This window comes from Lodderomyces beijingensis, assembly GCF_963989305.1.
Source record: "Lodderomyces beijingensis strain CBS 14171 genome assembly, chromosome: 2".
NCBI lineage: Eukaryota > Fungi > Ascomycota > Pichiomycetes > Serinales > Debaryomycetaceae > Lodderomyces > Lodderomyces beijingensis.
Window position 1 is genome coordinate 417,006 of NC_089971.1, and position 19,161 is coordinate 436,166.

General features: G+C 44.6%; 9 protein-coding genes across 9 annotated transcripts; 4 read left to right on the top strand and 5 right to left on the bottom strand. All coding sequences in view use genetic code 12, as the record gives it.

Annotated features, from left to right (window-relative positions):
• Window positions 1-439: 439 nt before the first annotated feature.
• LODBEIA_P13400 (uncharacterized protein) lies at window positions 440-2,449 on the top strand (the record flags this gene model as incomplete). Its single annotated transcript, XM_066971218.1, has 1 exon — window positions 440-2,449. One exon carries the CDS (start codon window positions 440-442, stop codon window positions 2,447-2,449), a length of 2,010 nt encoding a protein of 669 aa, XP_066828278.1.
• Window positions 2,450-2,842: 393 nt separating this feature from the next.
• On the top strand, window positions 2,843-3,595 carry LODBEIA_P13410 (uncharacterized protein; the record flags this gene model as incomplete). Its single annotated transcript, XM_066971219.1, has 1 exon — window positions 2,843-3,595. The coding sequence occupies one exon, from the start codon at window positions 2,843-2,845 to the stop codon at window positions 3,593-3,595; it is 753 nt and encodes a 250-aa protein (XP_066828279.1).
• A 108-nt stretch (window positions 3,596-3,703) lies between these two features.
• LODBEIA_P13420 (uncharacterized protein) lies at window positions 3,704-4,706 on the bottom strand (the record flags this gene model as incomplete). The annotated part of the gene is made up of 2 exons (XM_066971220.1): window positions 3,704-4,404; window positions 4,469-4,706. The coding sequence occupies 2 exons, from the start codon at window positions 4,704-4,706 to the stop codon at window positions 3,704-3,706; spliced, it is 939 nt and encodes a 312-aa protein (XP_066828280.1).
• Window positions 4,707-4,828: 122 nt separating this feature from the next.
• On the bottom strand, window positions 4,829-5,464 carry LODBEIA_P13430 (uncharacterized protein; the record flags this gene model as incomplete). The annotated part of the gene is made up of 1 exon (XM_066971221.1): window positions 4,829-5,464. The coding sequence occupies one exon, from the start codon at window positions 5,462-5,464 to the stop codon at window positions 4,829-4,831; it is 636 nt and encodes a 211-aa protein (XP_066828281.1).
• An 874-nt stretch (window positions 5,465-6,338) lies between these two features.
• On the top strand, window positions 6,339-8,252 carry LODBEIA_P13440 (uncharacterized protein; the record flags this gene model as incomplete). The annotated part of the gene is made up of 1 exon (XM_066971222.1): window positions 6,339-8,252. The coding sequence occupies one exon, from the start codon at window positions 6,339-6,341 to the stop codon at window positions 8,250-8,252; it is 1,914 nt and encodes a 637-aa protein (XP_066828282.1).
• A 231-nt stretch (window positions 8,253-8,483) lies between these two features.
• Window positions 8,484-9,911, top strand: LODBEIA_P13450 (uncharacterized protein; the record flags this gene model as incomplete). The annotated part of the gene is made up of 1 exon (XM_066971223.1): window positions 8,484-9,911. One exon carries the CDS (start codon window positions 8,484-8,486, stop codon window positions 9,909-9,911), a length of 1,428 nt encoding a protein of 475 aa, XP_066828283.1.
• Window positions 9,912-10,020: 109 nt separating this feature from the next.
• LODBEIA_P13460 (mitochondrial 37S ribosomal protein uS9m) lies at window positions 10,021-11,049 on the bottom strand (the record flags this gene model as incomplete). Its single annotated transcript, XM_066971224.1, has 1 exon — window positions 10,021-11,049. One exon carries the CDS (start codon window positions 11,047-11,049, stop codon window positions 10,021-10,023), a length of 1,029 nt encoding a protein of 342 aa, XP_066828284.1.
• Window positions 11,050-11,385: 336 nt separating this feature from the next.
• On the bottom strand, window positions 11,386-15,360 carry LODBEIA_P13470 (uncharacterized protein; the record flags this gene model as incomplete). The annotated part of the gene is made up of 1 exon (XM_066971225.1): window positions 11,386-15,360. The coding sequence occupies one exon, from the start codon at window positions 15,358-15,360 to the stop codon at window positions 11,386-11,388; it is 3,975 nt and encodes a 1,324-aa protein (XP_066828285.1).
• Window positions 15,361-17,041: 1,681 nt separating this feature from the next.
• Window positions 17,042-18,679, bottom strand: LODBEIA_P13480 (uncharacterized protein; the record flags this gene model as incomplete). The annotated part of the gene is made up of 1 exon (XM_066971226.1): window positions 17,042-18,679. One exon carries the CDS (start codon window positions 18,677-18,679, stop codon window positions 17,042-17,044), a length of 1,638 nt encoding a protein of 545 aa, XP_066828286.1.
• Between the last annotated feature and the right edge of the window lie 482 nt (window positions 18,680-19,161).

Consider the following 19,161-nt stretch of genomic DNA (forward strand, 5'->3'; position numbering starts at 1 on the left):
ACACATTTTTGACTTATCCCATTCTTCCTTCCCCCGTTAAGCATCTTGCACATCCCATATACCTACTATATATATATATTTATGGCATAGCATAGCATCAAACAACCACTAGTCTCATTTGCTTGTTAAACATACACCATTATTTTCAACCAAAAAAAAACCCATCCATTCGCTATTCAAATTTGGGTAAACTTCCTTCCATCTGTCAACATCTGCTTGCTTTTTTTTTGGTTTTTTTTAAAATTTTTTGAAAAGAACTCCAGGAAACTACCCCTGGTCCGTCGCCAAGGAAACCCAGCATATATACAAACACTGCAAGGAGCATTCATCTGCCCAAATCCCCCCTGGCTTTTTTTTTTTTTTTGTTTGTTTTCCTTCTTGCAACAGTTTCTTTGCATCTTCATCGTCTTGGTTCCCGCAGCATAGCCTTTTATTCGCCATGTCTAGAAATCCCAAGTATAATAACGAGAGACCTTATATTCAACAACAAAGCTATCGAGGCTACCCGGGTGACGAGAGTCTGGACGAAGAGCCTTATAATCTCTTGCAGACCAACTCCAGGGATCATGTAAATCCCCGTAGCAGCAACATGAAACGAAATTCGTATGCTCCGTTATTATCGCCAGAATATAGGAGTTCAGAACTACCCCCGTTGCCACCTACTATGGACACCGAGAGTACGCAGGAGTTCCAGTTCCACCAGTATCAACAATACAACCAAGTGAAACCGCCACATTACCAGAATGGTTCCCAGAATCAGAGTCTGCATCCGTCTTTGAAAAAGGAAGATTCGGCCGTGGAATACGAAATGACAACTATAGACCGAGATCAAGATCGAGATCGAGATCGAGATCTACCAGCTTTGCCCGATACCCAGCTTGCCAACAATTATCGAAACCCATTCAATGACACATTCGATAACATCCCACTCCCTCAGACCAACTATTTCAACAGTCAAATGGACCAAGCACCAAACCAAAATGGAGACAGTTCAGAGTACGATATGGATAAACGGCTGAAGCGAAATGAAAGGAATCGGATCCGTTCGCTTCGAAGCAAACCGCGGTTCCACTATACCAGATTGCCCTATTTCACAATCATCATTACCCTTATACAGGTCATTGTATTCATGGTTGAATTGGCTAAAATGGCGTCTCTAACAGGCTCAGCATTTCAAACCAGCCCCTACTTCAATCCCATGTTGGGTCCTTCTACTTATCTCCTTATATACATGGGCGCTCGTTACGTGCCCTGCATGCACCAGATTGTTGGAATCACAGACGACACCACAATCACGTTCCCTTGCGCCAACTCAACTTCAATTGACACATACACCTGTTCTTTAAGTGACTTATGCGGACTTTCCGGTATCCCTACTTTTGATAATGGAACGAAATTTGCCCCGAATCAATGGTACAGAATATTCATCCCCATCTTTTTGCATGCCGGGTTTTTGCATATCCTTTTCAACCTTCTTTTGCAACTTACAATGGGAGCCTCTATAGAGCGCAATATTGGCATATTAAAATATGCAATCATCTATATCGCAAGTGGCATTGCAGGTTTCCTACTCGGGGCAAATTTCACACCACAGGGCATTGCGTCAACAGGGGCCTCGGGCTCGTTATTTGGCGTTGTTGCCACAAATATCATTTTATTCATTTATGCAGGCAAGAAAAACTCAAACATGTATGGCACCAAACATTACAAACTTTTTATTTTCTTTATGTTTTGCGAAATTGTTGTATCCTTTGTCTTGGGACTACTACCGGGTTTGGACAATTTCAGTCATTTGGGAGGCTTTGCCATGGGCATACTCACGGCTGTTTTACTTCTCAAGGACCCATTTTGGATTTTTCAAGATGGGATCATCACTTATAGAAAGAACCCAACTACGTGGGAACAGTTTGTCAATAATTGGAACCCGTTGTACGCATACGAGGACAAGATCCCGCAACGATTCGTCATTTGGTCTGCCGTGAGAGTGGTGGCGTTGGTCTTGATCATCATCTACTTTGTCCTACTCTCCAAGAATTTTTTCAACAATAAAGAGAATCTGGCTGAAAGTTGCACTTGGTGCAAGTACTTCAACTGCATTCCAGTCAAGGGCTGGTGTGACATTGGTGAAGTTACCGTGACGACTGAGCCTCTGGGTCCAACTGCAACTGCAACTCCAAGCCAAACAACCACTCCGGCTCCCATGTATACGACATCAATTTATACAACTACTGTTCCCACCACAGCAGTGGCACCGCAGGGAAATACCGAAGGCACAAACGGAGGGTTCAAGCGGCAAGTTGAGGTGTTTGAGAATACGTTTGCCGAGAAGAACACTACCGCTCGAAAACTCGGACTCGGCATTGCCGAACAACCGGCCGTTGGACTCGGCTTGTATTTTATTGTCACCTTTTTGATGCTTTCGTTTTTGAAGAAAAAGAAAATCTTATGATAAATGTTAATGAATAACAATAATGATACACATGCCCTATACAACGAACTATGTGTATTCATTCCTATGCACAAGTTGTAAGAAGTACCCCAGCCAACGTCGGCGACTTTTACGTTTCAACTACATCCCACCTCTTTCTTCTCTCAACAGACCGAGCAGCAGGATCAGGAACAGATGGGTGATGGTTAGGCAGGGGATATTCTGAAAGATGTCTCCTTGTTCCCTCACCCCCTTCATTTGATGTCACTGTCGCGAATACGTAATTTGTGTCAACTCCTGTGTCTGAAATTTTTTTTTTTTTTTTTTTTTTTCACCACCTGAAAAATCAACCAACCCATAGAACAGACCAAAACCAGATCAGAACATTACCTTCCATCTCCCCAAAAACCAAAGATGTCGACAGTAGTAAGGCAAATCATACCGAGACGAACCCACACCCGCTCCTTTACCACCACGCCAGCCACGCGCTCATGGTTCGGCGACATGTTTGGCCGCAACAAGAAGAAGATAACCGACAAGACCAGAGAAGACATAATCTCGCACCAAGACGAGTTAGCCGAGAAGGAAATCACGACGATCAAGCATCTCACGCGGAAGAACTCGGATGCGTATTACGCGAGCCTCAAAGCTAATGCCGTGTTGCCTTCTTCCAAGGTTAAAAATTGGAAAGCTAGAATTATCCCTGCTGATGCTTTGGAAAGTGCGTATGATGACAAGGAGAAATTAAGGAGTATTGTGAGTGAAGTTTACGAGGAAGTGAGAGGAGATAGCGGTGGCGATGCCACCGGCAAATTGTCATTTGCTGAGTATCGCTCGGTCGACTTGGGCGACTTGAAGTTTAGATTCAACTTGGTCAAGGCTTTGCAATCTCGTCTAGGCTTTGAATTCAATGACTATACCGTCACCAAGTCGCACGACTTGATGACCCTTTACGAAGAGATTGAAAACGTCGTGAACAGGAGATGGAAGAGCGAACGAAACCCCAATGCCATTGTGTTGAGGCCTGAGGATTTCACTGCCGGCAATATCCACCTTAGCGAAGAAAGGACGGAGAAACAACAGAAACAAATCTTTTCAACCATGTTGAACCAAATAAAGACACAGGGGGGAAAAACCGGCGAAATCTCAATAAAGCAGAACAAATAATTTATGTGTAAATAGCTAATAAATATATAAATATATATAAAAAAGAAGAAAGATGATAGATGAATCAAAACCTGTGATAGTATTTGTTTTTTTTTTGTTTTTTTTCTATTACTTGTTAGCAACGGTAGCAACTGGTGGAGCTTGAGGTAAAGCTTTCAACAAAACAGGCACTGCTGCCTCTTGCACTTCAGATTCTTTGCCTCTCATAGTGAGCTCTTCTAATTGCAAGGTTTTGTAGTAGCTCCATTTCATCAAGATCGACATGATGCTAACAAAGCCAAAATCTGGCCATAGAGCCTCGGGGAACTCGATTGTGCAGTCTGTTGAACATTGCCAGAGCATGAAATCGCTCAATCTGGTATGGCCGCTGGTTCTCACCAAGATATCCAAGGGAGGAACATCTTCGCCAAAGTAGAAATTCGACTCGATCGTCTTGGCACCGATCTTGTCACGGCTTTCAATTTCGCCCTGTACTCTTTTCTCCACAATCGACTTGATCGCAAAGGTGATTTCGTCTCGTGCCGTATAGGGGAAGCAAACGTTCAACACCTTTGAAGCATTCTTTGTTTTCGTGACATCTTCGATCCATTCCAAATCCTTGAGAATATCCTCGGGGATGTATTTCCTGTTACCGACAATCCGGATCGATACCTTGTTGTATCTCGCGTAGGAGTCGTCATACTGTGAAATCATTCTCAACTTGTCGCGCAACAACCCGAACAAAGTATCGACCTCGGCCTTGGGTCTGTTGAAGTTTTCCAAAGAAAAGGCATAAATCGATACATGCTCGATCCCGATTTTGTAGCAAACTTCAAGAATCTACCCCACGTTAGTACAATAGTTTTACAAGCTGCATTCAAAAATGAAACTCACTCACCTTGACCAATGCATTGGCTCCAGCAAAGTGGCCCTCTTTCAAGGGCATACGGTGTCTCTTTGCAAACGTCCTATTCCCATCCATGATCATGGCAACGTGTCTTGGAATCGGACCGGTCTTGACTATGCTGATGATGAAATCCTCCATAAACCCAATGAGGTAAGCGACAACGGGGAATTTCACAAATAACGCAACTATCGCATTGATTGAGAATGTTCTAGTGTAGGCTCCCATGGCTGTTGTGGTAGTACTTGAGGCAATGGTCAGATTGAGGAATATTTGGTTGCAAAACTTTTGCCTCTTTCTTCATCGGTTTATTTTTTCTCCCAGGCCAGGCCAGATCAGATCAGTTTAGTTTAGTTTTGTTTGTTCAAATCAAAACTTCGTAGTACTTTCTTTACTTCCCTTTTCGAATGTTCTTTAGCCTTTGCTTCTTCAATCTTGTTGATATATCCCATGTATACGACAACCTCGGCTACAAGTATCAATAGTCCAAAAAAGATTGTGAGCAAGGCGCGGTAGCTTTCTTTCAAACCCCACGACGAGCCGGTCCAGTACCAGATTGCATATGAAACACTCCCCACGCTCACGCCGATATTCACAATGGTGGTCAACTGGTTCTTCAATTCCTTGTGTGCTTTTGCCGGGCTGATATATTCCTGGTCGGTGTTTTCATACAAGGTCCCGAATTCGGGTGTTTTATTCACCAACCTCTTGTACTCCTGCTCCCGAGCTTCCACCCTGAGCCTTTCCATCTGCCTCACGAACTCCTTAGTTTTCGGCCTTTCGCTTGTTTCGTACCGTGGTATGACCAATTTGGATTTGCGGATCAAGCCTAGCAACGAAGGCGTGGGGTGACATTCTTGGTAAAAGTCCACTAGTTGAGCATGTGTGATAGTGTCTTTGGAAGCAAGCAGGACCTTTTTTGCATCGGGGTAGTCTGACAGCAGGAGGAGTTGCTTCAACTCTTCTGTCACTTGGAATAGAGTCATATGAGCGTTTTCAACCTGGAAAATGCCAAAGATGCGGCCCTGGCGAAGAAGGGGCTTTTGCCGTGGCAAAGTTTGCAATGTTTTTTCTCCCCTTCGTTCTCGTCTCAACGGGGCGGACTCCTCAGGATTCCCAAGAACATTCAAGATGGCACGGCGTGGGCTGCAAATTTGGATGAGGAAGCGATTAAGCTATAAGCAAAGCTAGGACCCAATCTACTTGCATACGAAAAAGGGGGAAGGGGGGTGGGGCTGTCCATGGTAACTTTGATACCAGTTACCCCTCTCCCGCTTTGCCCACCCGTTTAGACAGGCGCTTACCTTTCAAAGAGGAAAAGATTACTGGCATCAGAGGAAACCTCCAAACTGACCTGTACTTCATCCCACTCGCCATCTCGCCCTCCCGAGTCCAACATGGGGTCTTACAACGAGCCCTATTGAGAGATGTGTTGGGGAACCAAAATGCGGAGATACGAGCCGGATCGGGAAACTTTGGTGCAGAAGTGCACGACTGCCGGGCTGTCTCTGTCACGTGCAACAGACACACGCACCGCCGCCAAAAGGAAAAAACAAAAACAAGGGACATCTGCAACTGTACAACTTATACAGAAACAATAATACTCCAGGGTGTACGCCAGAGATTATTTCCTGTGATACGTTACACTTCAAACCGTTGAGATCAAACAAACAGCGACCACCACTACGACTACTGCTTCTAGTTGGCCTTCATCCTATTGCACCGTTTAAATTGTCGTAGCTGCAGCAGAGAACAGCTCACTTTTCACTTGCTCAATATTTGAACACCCCAGAACCAAAGGAAGCAAAAGAGGCAATAAAAATCTGTTCTACACGAGGCATCAAATACGCTTGAGAAAAAATGTTTGCTTCACAATCCCACCCTAGTTTGTCGCCTCAAAAGTCTAGCAACTCGGTGAACACTACCACGCAAAACTACCATGATTCGAGACAGCGTCAGTCGAAGCGGGATGATGCCATCAGGAGGAGAATTGAGCACGACTTGAACAAGAGAAAGAAAAACGGCAGCAAGATCATGAGACACAAGAAGGCAATCCCCGGCACCGTCTTGTCGTTGAAGCCATCCAACCCAATCATATGCAAGACTTCGGCTTCCGTATACGAAGCATCGCAGTTGATGAGCGCAAAGAGAGAAAATTGCGTCTTGGTGGTCAACGACGCGGGTGAGTTGTTGGGGATTTTCACCGCGAAAGACTTGGCTTTTAGAATAGTCGGGTCGGGGCTCAATGCCAATTCGGTCACCATTGACCAGATCATGACCCCAAACCCCATTTGCGCCACCGCAAATAACCCAGCTTCGGAAGCCTTGACGTTGATGGTGGAAAAGGGGTTTAGACATTTGCCCGTCTTGGATGAAGATCACCAGATTGTAGGTGTCTTGGACATCACCAAGTGCTACGCGCAGCAAATGGAGAAGCTCGAAAGAATGCACGCGAGCTCCAAGAAATTGTACGAAGCGTTGGATGACGTGCACTGCGAAATGGGCATGAAGGATCAACCGCAACAGATTTTCCAGTATTTCGAGTCGTTGAAGAACAAGATGAACGGGCCAACGTTGGAATCGGTGTTGGATCACACGACACATCCCATATACACCACAGTCAAGTCCTCCGTTTACGATGCAACAGTGTTGATGAAGGAAAACCGCACCACGGCTGTTTTGGTCAAGGATACAAATGAGGAAGTTGCTGGCATCTTCACTTCCAAAGATGTCGTGTTGCGGGTTATTGCAGCTGGCTTAGACCCGACAAAATGTTCGATTGTGCGAGTGATGACCCCGCAACCCGACGTTGCCGATGTCCATTTGCCAATACAGCAGGCCTTGAGACAGATGTTTGAAGGACACTACTTGAACTTGCCCATTGTCAGCGAAGGAGACGATATCATTGGAATAGTGGACGTGTTGAAGTTGACGTATGCCACATTGAATCAAATCAAGCAATTGGAAGACCAAGAAGTTTCTCACCGGTCGTCTCTGGACGGCCCTGCAGAACCGCCTTCGGGTCCTGCATGGAACAAGTTCTGGACCTCTTTGGGCAACGATGATTCCGAGTCTGCCCACTCGTCGTTCATGGACGATTACGGCGGCGCCCCAGAGATCACGCAGTCGGAGTTTCAATCCTTCAACGTGGACATCAAGCCCTCGGACTCTGTGTCCCATGTCGAGTCGACACCAACTAGAGGCTCTATCTCGGGCTTACCTGGGCTGAGCAGCTTGAATACCATAGGTGCAACTCCATTTATTTTCAAATTCAAGTCTCCCGCCATCGCGGGAAGAGTACACCGTATAACCTTGTCCGCCAATGATGGTGTCACGAAATTGAGAAAATTGATTGACGCAAAACTACACGATAAGGACTACATTAAGTTGAATGTGCCCAAGCCAGCTGTTGTAGCTGCTGCTGCTGCTGCAGATGCAGAAGCTTCTGGTGCGGAAGCAGCAGATTCCACCGTGATTTCAGAGCAATATGCTATCAGTTATGTCGATGACGAAGGCGACGTCGTCTCCATCACCACGGATAACGACTTGATTGAATGCATTCGAATCAATCTCAAATTGAACAACGAGAAAGCTGATTTGTACATACACAACCCTCACGAACATGCACCTATTGAAGACATCAAACAGATCACCACAAACAATAACGACTCGAGTCAAATCGTCCCGGGGGTCGCCAATGAAGTGTTGATTACAGGTGCATTAGCGGTGTTGGCATCGGCCGTAATCATTGGGTTCACCTTGAGTAGGAAGTAGAATGAAGTAGATACGTATATATGTATATATATATGTATGTGCATATATATATTATAAGTCCAGTTGATGACTTTAAACGGCTTTTTCTAATCTGTGCGGAATCTGAACCCCCAGAAGCGGAATTAAGAGATAAGCCCAAAAATAAGATAATTCGAAACTTTGAAAATTTTAAAGATTTGCAGAATTTGCAGAATTTCCAAACATACATATATACTCAACTAAACCTTGGTCATGAGCGTAGCCACATCCACAATAGTTGGCGCGTTAGCATGCCAGCGCAACTCGTTCCTCAAGACATTCAACACCAAAGTAGTATCAAGCTATGAATTCGTCCCACCAAAGACATCGAAACAAAAGCAAGCTAAAACCCCAGCCACGGAAATGAAATATGGCGTAGAATTCCAAGACACCATCTTGTTCCCCGAAGGAGGAGGACAGCCTTACGACAAAGGCACCATCACCATCCTCTCAGACAATGACAATGACAATGACAAGGAAAATGTCACTAGCTATCAAGTCGATTCCATCTTGCGCGACAAGTTGAAAGCGGTGCACATTGTCGAGTCGCCGATCCCCGTGGGCACACCAGTTCAATTGCAGCTCGACTGGCCGCGCCGATTAGATATAATGCAACAGCACACGGGCCAACATCTTCTCTCTGCCGTATTTGACACTTTTGAGATGGAAACTTTGAGCTGGTCGATGGGCGACGAGATCAACTACATTGAATTGCCCGAGAAAGTCGCTGACGAGATGGTGCAGCAAGTGCAATCCAAAGTCAACGATTTGATATTTGAAGCGCATCCAATTACGGTGGTGACACCGGATTCGCACGGTGGAGATGTAGATACGAGCCATTTGCCACTGGATTACGATCAGAGCCAAGGGATAATCCGCATTGTCAAGATTGGAGAGTTGGACTCGAATCCATGCTGCGGCACGCACTTGTCCAACACGGCCCAGATCCAGGCGCTCGTGTTGTTGAATCAGACTTCGATACGTGGGGGTCACTCGAGATTGTATTTTGCTTGTGGGGCTCGAGTTTCGCGATTGACGGCACGATATCATGACATTTTGAAAGTTGTCTCGGGCTCGAAACTATCGTGCCAGTTTGATGATATTGCCACCAAGATCGACCAATTGAGCGCCAATTATCGCAAGGCTAACTCGAGCGTGACAAGTTTGAGTAAAGAGTTGGCAAATGTGAAAGCTACGGAAGTATTCAACAAGTTTAGTAATGCTAAAAGTGGTGAAAAAAATGAGGAGAAGGAGGAGGAGGAGGAGGAGGAGGAGGAGGAAGAGGAGGAGGAGGAGGAGAAGGAGCAAAAGGGAGATGTGGCTTACGTATATCGTGCGGACAACAATGCCGAGTTTTTGAGTCTAGTGCAGAAGGAACTAGTCACCATGATCAATGCAGATAAATCTAGCGGCGTTGATTTAGTAAATAAGCATACATTGGTATTGATCAACGGCAACGCAAAGTCAAGTGGAGGCACTCTCAAGATCCTCGGCCCCAAGTCTGGTCAGATCGTAGATCAGATCAAGCTAAAACTCACTAACCTCAAAGGTGGAGGCAAGGGATCATCATATCAGGGCAAAATTACAAATTTCGAAAAGGGCGAGCTCGAATTGGTATTAGCCTATTTAGACTCTTTATAATAGAATACAAAAAGATAGACATATTTATACACCCTTATATATACAAGCAAAGCCAAAAAACCAAGACAAGACTTTCTCCAACGCTCCAACGCTGTAACACTCCAACGCTCTAACGCTTGACCCAGGTTGGCGATTTTCTAGCTTTCAATTTACCAGGCTTCTTCCTCTCCACCACCCTGCTATCACTAGTCATCAACCCAGCTTTTCTCAACCTGGGTTTCAACAACGGGTTGAAAATCACAAGACACTTGGCAATAGCATACATGACAGCTTCACTTTGACCCGTATAGCCACCACCGCTAACAGTAGCGAAAACATTATACTTGCCCTCTTGCTCAACAACTTGGAAAGGATACACAATATTCTTTCTCGCGTAGATATTTCCAAAATACTCAATCATATTCTTACCATTAATCATAACTTGTCCATCTCCCTTGACCAAATACACTTTAGCCTCGGAGCTTTTCCGCTTGGCGCTCGATAAAGCGCGCCCCAAATGGTCCAACTCCTTAAGTTTGCGCTGCGTGGTAATCCGGCCAACGCTAGTAGAATAATACTTATTCAACAACTCAATGACTTCAACGGGCATCAACTGCAAATCGATATTCCTCAACCTATTCAACCCCGAAATCAATTCTTTATAACTATTTTGATTCGTTCTCGTGCCCGATTGCGTGCGTTCCTTATACTCTTCGAATCCAATGAACTTGTTCTGCGCGAGTTCTTCATTGGTCAATACTCTCGTGGGCAACGAGTCGTATTTGCGCAAGAGATGCTTGATCTGGTTGATGTTTTGCTCGTGCACGGGATTACCGCCGTAAAATGTCGATAATGTGGGAAGGGTACGCACTCGATTCAACTCCCTCATGCTCAAGTTCTCGGTGACTTGGAAGTAGGGGGATTTCCGACGACTGACGTTCCGTTGCTGCTGTGCTTGCCTTGCTTGATCTGCTTGGTTTTCCCGATCGGCAAATCTATTCCGACGTGGTGCTTGTTGGTCAAATGATATCGATTGTGTCACGGTCGTGGTTGTAGCATGCTGGACAATGTCGTTGAATTGCGACCTTGAAGTTGAAAACAATCGACCGTTGCTGCTTACAGCCGTCCGGGCCAACTTTTTAAACATCAGCAACGACATTAGCTGATTGTCGACTGACTGCTTCTATCCACCTTTGCGCTTGAGATTGAAAACTTTTTTTTTATTTTGTACAGACTAGCTTTCGCTTCTGGACAGCGAAAATTGAAAAAAAAAAGATCAATAAAATCAAAGGATCACGTGTACACCAATATTTTTGAAATATCCATCTTTCCAGAGCCATGTTATCAAAGAAATATTTATTAATACATACACTAGAAATGAAAGATTATAAATACATGTAGTAAGGCAATTCGTCATAAAATGGGGGGGGGGGGGGGGGGGGGGGGATTGGCATGGAACAAACAAAAGTCATGAATAGGTTTGTCAAGTTTTTGATTAGGGACCGGGATCTGCAGATAAAAGAGCAGCAATTCCACTTCGCTTAACAGGTTTTTGTTGACTATTACGAGCTTGAGGCGGCTCACTTGGACCATTTAGCAAATCTGTCAAATTAGCTTTTGCACGGTGTACTTGTTGCTGTTGCTGCACGGGCTGATAAGCAGGTGTGGGTTTCGCTGGGCTCGTGTCCGAGTTTAACAAACTCATAATGGAGCTCTTGTGGACGGTGGCCACATTTTTTGTAGGTTCCGGTGGAGTTCGAGATGGTTCTGCTTGGTATGGGTGGTAGTTTTGCAGTTGAGCAGGCGGAGGTTGGTGATCAGATAAGAGGTTGGTGATCGAAGGAGCAAAGGCTGGTTGCTGAGTTTGGTAGTGTTGAGGCTGAAACGCCAGCTGCCCGTCGTAAGGCTGATAAGCAGGAGTAAGGTTTTGAAATGTGGGCAAGGGGTTATGAAATGTTCCAATTGGTATGTACGTTGCCTGCTGTTGAGTTGGCTGTTGATAATTCACGTAATGTTGGTTCTCAAAGGATCCGACATTTGCCACAGAGGCAGCCGCAGTTGAAGCTGGAGTTGGAGTTGGAACTGAAACTGGAACTGGAATTGGAATTGGAACTGGAGCTGCAGTTGAAGTTGTAGCGGCAGCTGGAGTCTGACCTAGAGCTCGAGCTGGAGCTGGAGCTGGAGCCTGAGGCGCAACCGCAGCCGAGTTCATCTTGTTGTCCGCCTCGTTGGCAATTGGTATCCAATTGTTCTTCTCGGCATTTCGCAGATAGTAATTTCGAACCATGGTTGCAGACTTTGTGCCAAGCTTATCAGCAATGGCTGTCCACTTTGTACCGCACTCGGCTAGCAACGCTGGGAAGGCATTGGTTTCTGTGATGCTCCAGTAGCTTGATATGGTTTTCCGTTTTTCTTCCTGTGCTGGTGTCACTGGTGGGTTTACAGGTGGGTTCACTGATGGGGATTCCAGTTTCAATTGAGATGGAATATTAGCTCCCGTGGGCCGAGCCACCAGTTGGTCCGCCCGCACAACATTATCCACAGCTGGCTTGGACGCATCAATCTGGGCGTCTCCTTGCCCACTGACAACCCCTGGTATTGTGTCAGCGCCCGCTGCCACTTTTTCCACACGAGCCACTTCTTTTTTATGCTTCTTCTTTTCCCTTGCAGTGCCATCGAATTGTGGGGCGGCGTTTCTCTTTCGACGTCCAGTTTCTGTAAACACAACATCCATACCTCCGAGCTCGGATGAAATCGTGGCGACTAAAGGAACCTCCGCCGGCGTCGTCTCCAGTTCAGTCGGCGTTTCTCCTGAAGCCGTTTCCAGGGTAATTTCCACCGGTTGACTTTCTCCTGTCAAAATGAAATCCTTTTGAGCAGTGGTAGAAGTTGCATCAGGAGCAGCATCAACAGTAGTAGTAGCTACATCAGTAGCAGTAGTAGCGACAGCAGCAGTAGCAAGAGGTTTACGACTTGCAGTCTTGACACGTCGATTTTTCCGATTGGCTTTCTTCTTATGCTGAGCCAATAACTGCTTGTAGTTGATTTCTTTCTTGGTCATGTAGTAGTGTACAACGCAGTCAGATGCGCTTCGAATGCCACCCATGTGTCGAGAAATGGCACCAAACCGTTTAGGGTACAAACAAAAAGCCTCACTGAAAAGCTCGTGCTCTCGCTGGGAAAAGGTGTTAAAAAAATCAGACTTTACCCTCTGGGTCCACTTGTTCTTATCCTGCACGATATTCGACGAGTCCATGAATTGAAAATTATCTCTTTCCTTAGAGTCCAAGATCATATCTGGTATATCTGCCGAGACACGCAACGCTTTCGCCATTGGATCCATATCGTCTTCTTTACCCAAGCTCAACAAAATCTCCTGAAATTCTGCCTCTGTAGTAACCAAATCGCCGTGTCTTCTGTTGCTGCGTCGTCCCGTTACAAATTCCGAGGCCGCCGCGCTCACTGGAGAGCCATTTGATGTTGGAGGAGCTACACCTCCATTGCTATTGTTGGCCACTTGTTGTTGTGAGTTTTTCTTTAAATCGCTTGAATCAATCTCGCGTCTTGCCTCATCATCAGTCGGATGGAGGATGCGCAACTGTTGATTCATCTTTACTCGTTCTTCTTCACATAATTTCATTCCGGTCTTGTATTCATGCCACAATTTCAATTTTTTCATTCGTAGGTTAGATCCATGTTCGAGCAATTTCTTAATAAAGCTTGCCTTGATGCGGTTGAAGTAGCGGTAATTGAATTCGAAAAATGGAAATTCGTAAAAATCAGTCACTGGTGTCTCCAACGGGTATTTGAACCTCGTTTTCAACTCTTGATGTTTGGTTTTAGATTTGAATTTAAATTCTCGACGCATTTGCTCGTACTGACTTTCAAATTTAGGTAACGGGTATTTCCCCTTGTTCGATTCATTGTATTCGTCGTCAGCATCAAACTCTATTGCCATATTTTCATCCACTTCTTCGGTAATGGTGGAATCTGGCTCTATTTCTTCTACTTTGATTTCTGCTACATTGGAAACATTTGCTTGTTGACTATGCTTTTGCTCATCATATTGAAAGCTGGACTTTTCGCGCTTGATGATATCCTCCTCCTTTTGCACATCCTTTTGCATAACCTTCTGCTCTTCCTTTTGCTTTTTTTCTGCCGCCGCCGCCGCCGCCGCCGCCGCTGCCCCCTCCTCCTTCTCGTCCACATCACTGCCTTCTTGGTCCGTTTGATCTTCATCCTCTTCACGAGTATCTTCGAGACCAACAGATGTGTCAGCATTAACCCTCAAATAGTCGTCTTGTCCTGTTACATTTCTGAAGCTTTTTTCTGACTCGTCCACTTCCTCTTCATCTTCTTCATCCCCTTCGTCATCTTCGTCTCCCTCGTCATCTTCATCCTCCGTGTCTCGTCCTTCATCTCCTTCTTCGCCATCTACTTCTACCTCTTCCCCATCTTCCACTTCTCCGTCTCCTCCTTCACGGCCTAGACCATCCTTTTCATCAGGTTGATGGGTGGGACCATACTTGTCATATTTTCTTGATAAATAAGGAGGTCGCAGATGGGTCAATGACGGGTACCGATCGATGGCTTTCTTGTTGGAATAATAGGATCCATATGTTGACGAATAATAAGATTCTGGATTGTATGTAGTTGCCGGTCGATATGAGCTACTCCCGCCGGCATCGGTTCCGCCCAAGGGAACATGGTTACTATTTGTTATATACAGTTTGTTGATGTTGCTGCTGCCGTTGTTGATTATGTTGTTGTTGTTGCTTATGTTGTTATTGCTGTTCACGTTATTTATGTTATTTATGTTGTTGTTGTTGTTATTATTATTATGGAGCAAAGATTTGCCATTCCGTATTCGATCCTTTGCAGAATACCGTGCCGAGTTGCCTCTGGCTCCTTTCCATTTCCCCGATGTTGCATTTGCAGGTTTAAAAGAATCATATCTTTCTCGTTTATGATCGGATGTTCTATACGACTGAGATAGACCTGAAAGCAAAGGTTTGGAATTGCTCATTGATAGTCGAGAGTCTCCACTGCCTTTGCCAGATTTCCTCCAGTTGTCTACTCGATAGTATGACGATGACGATGATGATGAATTTGCCGAGGACAAGTCATAGCCTCCACCGTATCCATTGGAAATTGGAATTGACTGGTAATTTGATGTGTATGCCGAGCCAGCTGCAGGAGCAGTACCACTGCGTATCGATTGCACATCTTTCAGATGTGTTAATGACGATGAGCCAGGTCCGTTGCTTTTGAAGTCTCGTCGCGATAAATTCGGTACTGCAGGAGATGTGGCTGATTGATTCGATGTGTTTGGTAAAAGTGTCGCTGTTGTTGCGGAATTCGATGAGTAAAAGTTTTTCCTCCTGGATTTGTTGCCGTGGTCCGAGTATTCGTCTCTATATCGAGATGAAAACTGACCTCCGCCGCCTCCTCTTGGACCCGAAGACGACATCTGTAACCAAAAATTAAAAAAAATGAACTTATCTGTCTAGATATTGAGAGTGCGTGTTTCTATGATGAATGAATGAATGAATGAATGAAAGAAGGTGGGGATTTTTTTTTTTCTTGAACTGCTCTTCCACACACACACACACACAGAGACACAGAGATACTTCTTTCTGGTTATAGATATATGTAATCTTTTCTCTTCCTTGATGTGTTGTTGAGTAAATCTCCAAAAGAGTCTTGGGTTACACACTCTTTCCCCCTATTTATCAATGGCCGTTGTTTGAGTTCAAGTAAAAAAAAAATTGAAAATAGAATGGATCAGAATTTTAAACACGGGGTATCTTGGATGGAAAAATTTCAAGGGATGATTTCTATGTAGTTACTGTGGCAGTAGTATTGATGATTGTAACATAAAAATGTAAATCTTTACAAAAGCAAAAAAAAAAAAAGGATCTTTTTTGGGGAGGGAGTTCGATGTTGAGTTATGACTATGACGGTTGTAAAAATAGCGTAGCTTGGAGTAGTCTCTTGACAGCTTTCGATTGAACGCTTGAAAATAGCACCTCTCCGTCAAAGTTGTGGTTGTAGCCGCCGTTGTAGCTGTCGTTGTAGTTGGTGTATGTAGAAGTAGAAGGAAAAAGAAAGAGGGTTGAATTAAAGAAAAGGAGATTTTGTCTTTCTACTGGTTCTTTTTTTTTTCCTCTCTTTCTTCCAACCCTCTCCAACAGCCCAACCTCTCCAACACTTTCTCTAACAAACAGCGACTCTGGCTGACTGCGTCATTAGTATACATCTTTATGGAGATATAATAGCAGTGAGAGTAATAGTGATAGTAATAGTGGTGGTAATAGGAATAGTAATATTAACAGTGATGGCAAAAGCTATATGTATATACGTCACTTGCGGTACTAGAAGCCAACAAGTGTTCAATAATAACTTACTGTGTCGACAAGAAAGTAGTGCAAGCGAGAGAATTCCCCCGAGAGAGAGATTCCAACTCTCGTGGTGGTGAGAGTTGAAGGAGGACAGGCAGAAGGCAACACACGGTCCTGCTGCCCCCCCTCCCGCCACGCAGAGTCAAGTTTCGAGCCAGGGTCAAGCAAGGAACAGTCGTAGGTTGGCTTTGGATGTGCGGATTCTTATTCTTATATACTGCCCCCAGGCTGTTTTTTTTTTTTAGTTGTTAATGTGAGATAATAGCATGATTTGTAGAAAGAAGGAGAGGGAGAGAATAGAGCTGTGCCCTGAGTTTCCAGCTGCTGATGCCAAAGTCAAGTCAAATCAAGTTAAACCATGCTCAAGAGCAACAGTAGTAGTCGTGGGGTTGTGGTGGTGCTGATAGTGGATGATTTACAACACTATCCTCTAATACTACGACTTATCTACTATTCCACTTATTTTTTTCACTAACCATCACCATCACTATATACTACCACTCGCGTTGGTGTTCAATCCCTGGATTCCTCGTCATGTTCACTTGATTGACTGGTTGATAGACTGATAGAGCTAGCATTGGCGAGTGTTGCTGAATATACACTAGTAGATGCAATTTCCGGGAAAGGGCGTTGGTAGCGTTCAGCTCCCACCAGCGGGAGCCCAGAGCCGTGCGGCTCTCGCAAAACATCCCCCCCTATCGTTAAGAACCTCAATTGCGTCATAGATAGATACACGTTTACTTACATATCTTACAATGCCGATAGACGTTCAGCAACGGTGGTCCTCTTCTTCAACACTTTTTTCAACAACTCAATTCCTTCAATAGCCTTGGCGATTTCATCGTACTCGACATTCAACTTGACGCACTTCATCCCTCCATCATTAGCAACTCTTTTTTTGCTGGTGCTGTTCCGCATCGTCGCCTTGGCACCTCCCAATACAATGCAATTGTTGCTCTCCAAAGCAGTCAAAATTTCCAAAAAATCACCATATTTAACCCCACCCAAGATCTTGTTGACTTGGCCTTGTCTCTGATAAAAATCGAAAAACTGATTGATGGTAACGTCTCTAAACTTGAATTCCACTTGACAGTTGAATAACTGGCACAAGATGGCTTTTTGAAACAAGTTTAGCTCTGCTATCGACTTGTCGTTTTGGAATGATTCAGTGCATACTTTGGCAATATGCGAAATCATCACTTTTGCTTTAGCCACTTCAACATCGGACTCCCTGTTTTCTTTCTGTTGCTGCTGTTGTTCCCGTTCGACAAGCTCGATACTCTTGTAACATATATCGAATGCCTTGCGCAAATCACCAGACAAGGAAGCAGCTTTCTGACAACAAAACTGTAACGCTGCAGGATGGAACAAGCTGTCATCCAATGGCTCTAGTCTCGATTGAATTATGGATTTTATTTGTGCGGCTGAATAAGGTAAAAACTGTAAAGACTCGGGGATAAGGTCATTATGGAACAATTTCGGGAGAAACTTGTTGTTCAAGTCCAACGTGTTGGATATCCCCACTAGCACCACTTTGATTCTAGTTGGGACTTTGGAGTTGGCATTGGCAATCAGAAACAAACTGTATAGCACTTGCTGCGAACGAGTCAACAATGCTTCCAATTCATCCAAAATCAAAACCATAATTTGGACATGCTCGATTTTATCAGTTTGGACTTGATGATTCAACAACAGAAGGAGATTATCATATGTTTTTTTCTTTCTCGGTGTAGTTGCCACGGATGAGTTGACTTGATCGTCAACTAATGAGCAATACAACTCATGATATATCAGTTCAGGCGTAGACAAAGTCATGCAATTGATATTGGCAATCTTGACATTTGGCAAGTGCTGAAACTGACGCAAGCTCAACGAGACTTGCGCCGTCTTGCCCGTGCCCGGTGGTCCTGAAATGTATAAGCTGCTTGCTTGATTCAGAGCTATACTCTGTTGAATGAAATTATTGAGAAACGACGCTTCTGCTTCTCGCCCGACTAGAACCGAGCCATTTTCACCTTGACCATTGTATCCTCGCTGAAATAGATTTTTGCATTGGGAATAAATGGAAGTTCTAATATTAGATCTGGATCTGGATCTGGGAACGGATATGGATTTGGATGGCCTTGTGCTCGGGCTCGGGCTTGGTGTTGTCGGTAGGTCAATTTCGTCTTGCTTCGTCTCCTTCTTCGGTGTGGGCGTGAATACCAATTTCCTCTTACACGATATACTCGCCAGTTCTACATCTAGTTTCAATTTCTTGTTGTTTTTGGGGGAGGGTGTCTTTGTTGGAGTCGGTGGAAGTTGGACGTGGTCCTTGTGCGAATTGGAAACATCTCTCAAGGGCCGTTTCCTCCTTGTTGGCGTGGACGCGGGTGTGATTGAATACATTGCTGGAGCTATAGCCAACTAGCGAATGACGATGAATTTGGGAGTTGGAAGAATTCAGAGATTCCAGAGATTCCAAAGTTTTAAAAGCTTTATAGGCTCAAAAGATTTCATTTTTTATACTAGATGGACATTAGAACCTCGGGGCCCAAACACGTAAAAAAAAAAAAAAAATTGGTGTTTCCGCCATAAATCAAATTACGCGCATAATTTTTTTTTTGCGGGTTCAGCCACCAATTAATCCCAATTAGGAAACTCAAACTGTCCCGAATTCAACACTCGGGACAACTTGATCATCAAGAGTTGTTGGTTCTCATTGCTACTCGACTACAGTAGCACCCATTGAGTTGCAAATGTATATTGTTGTCGATTCGACAACGATAGTTCAATCCTGCAACATGTGGGCGTTGAACTACGGAGTCGCGTCAACTGGTGAAAATTGTGTTTGAACGATGCAAGTGTAACAATTGGCTTCGATTTGACAT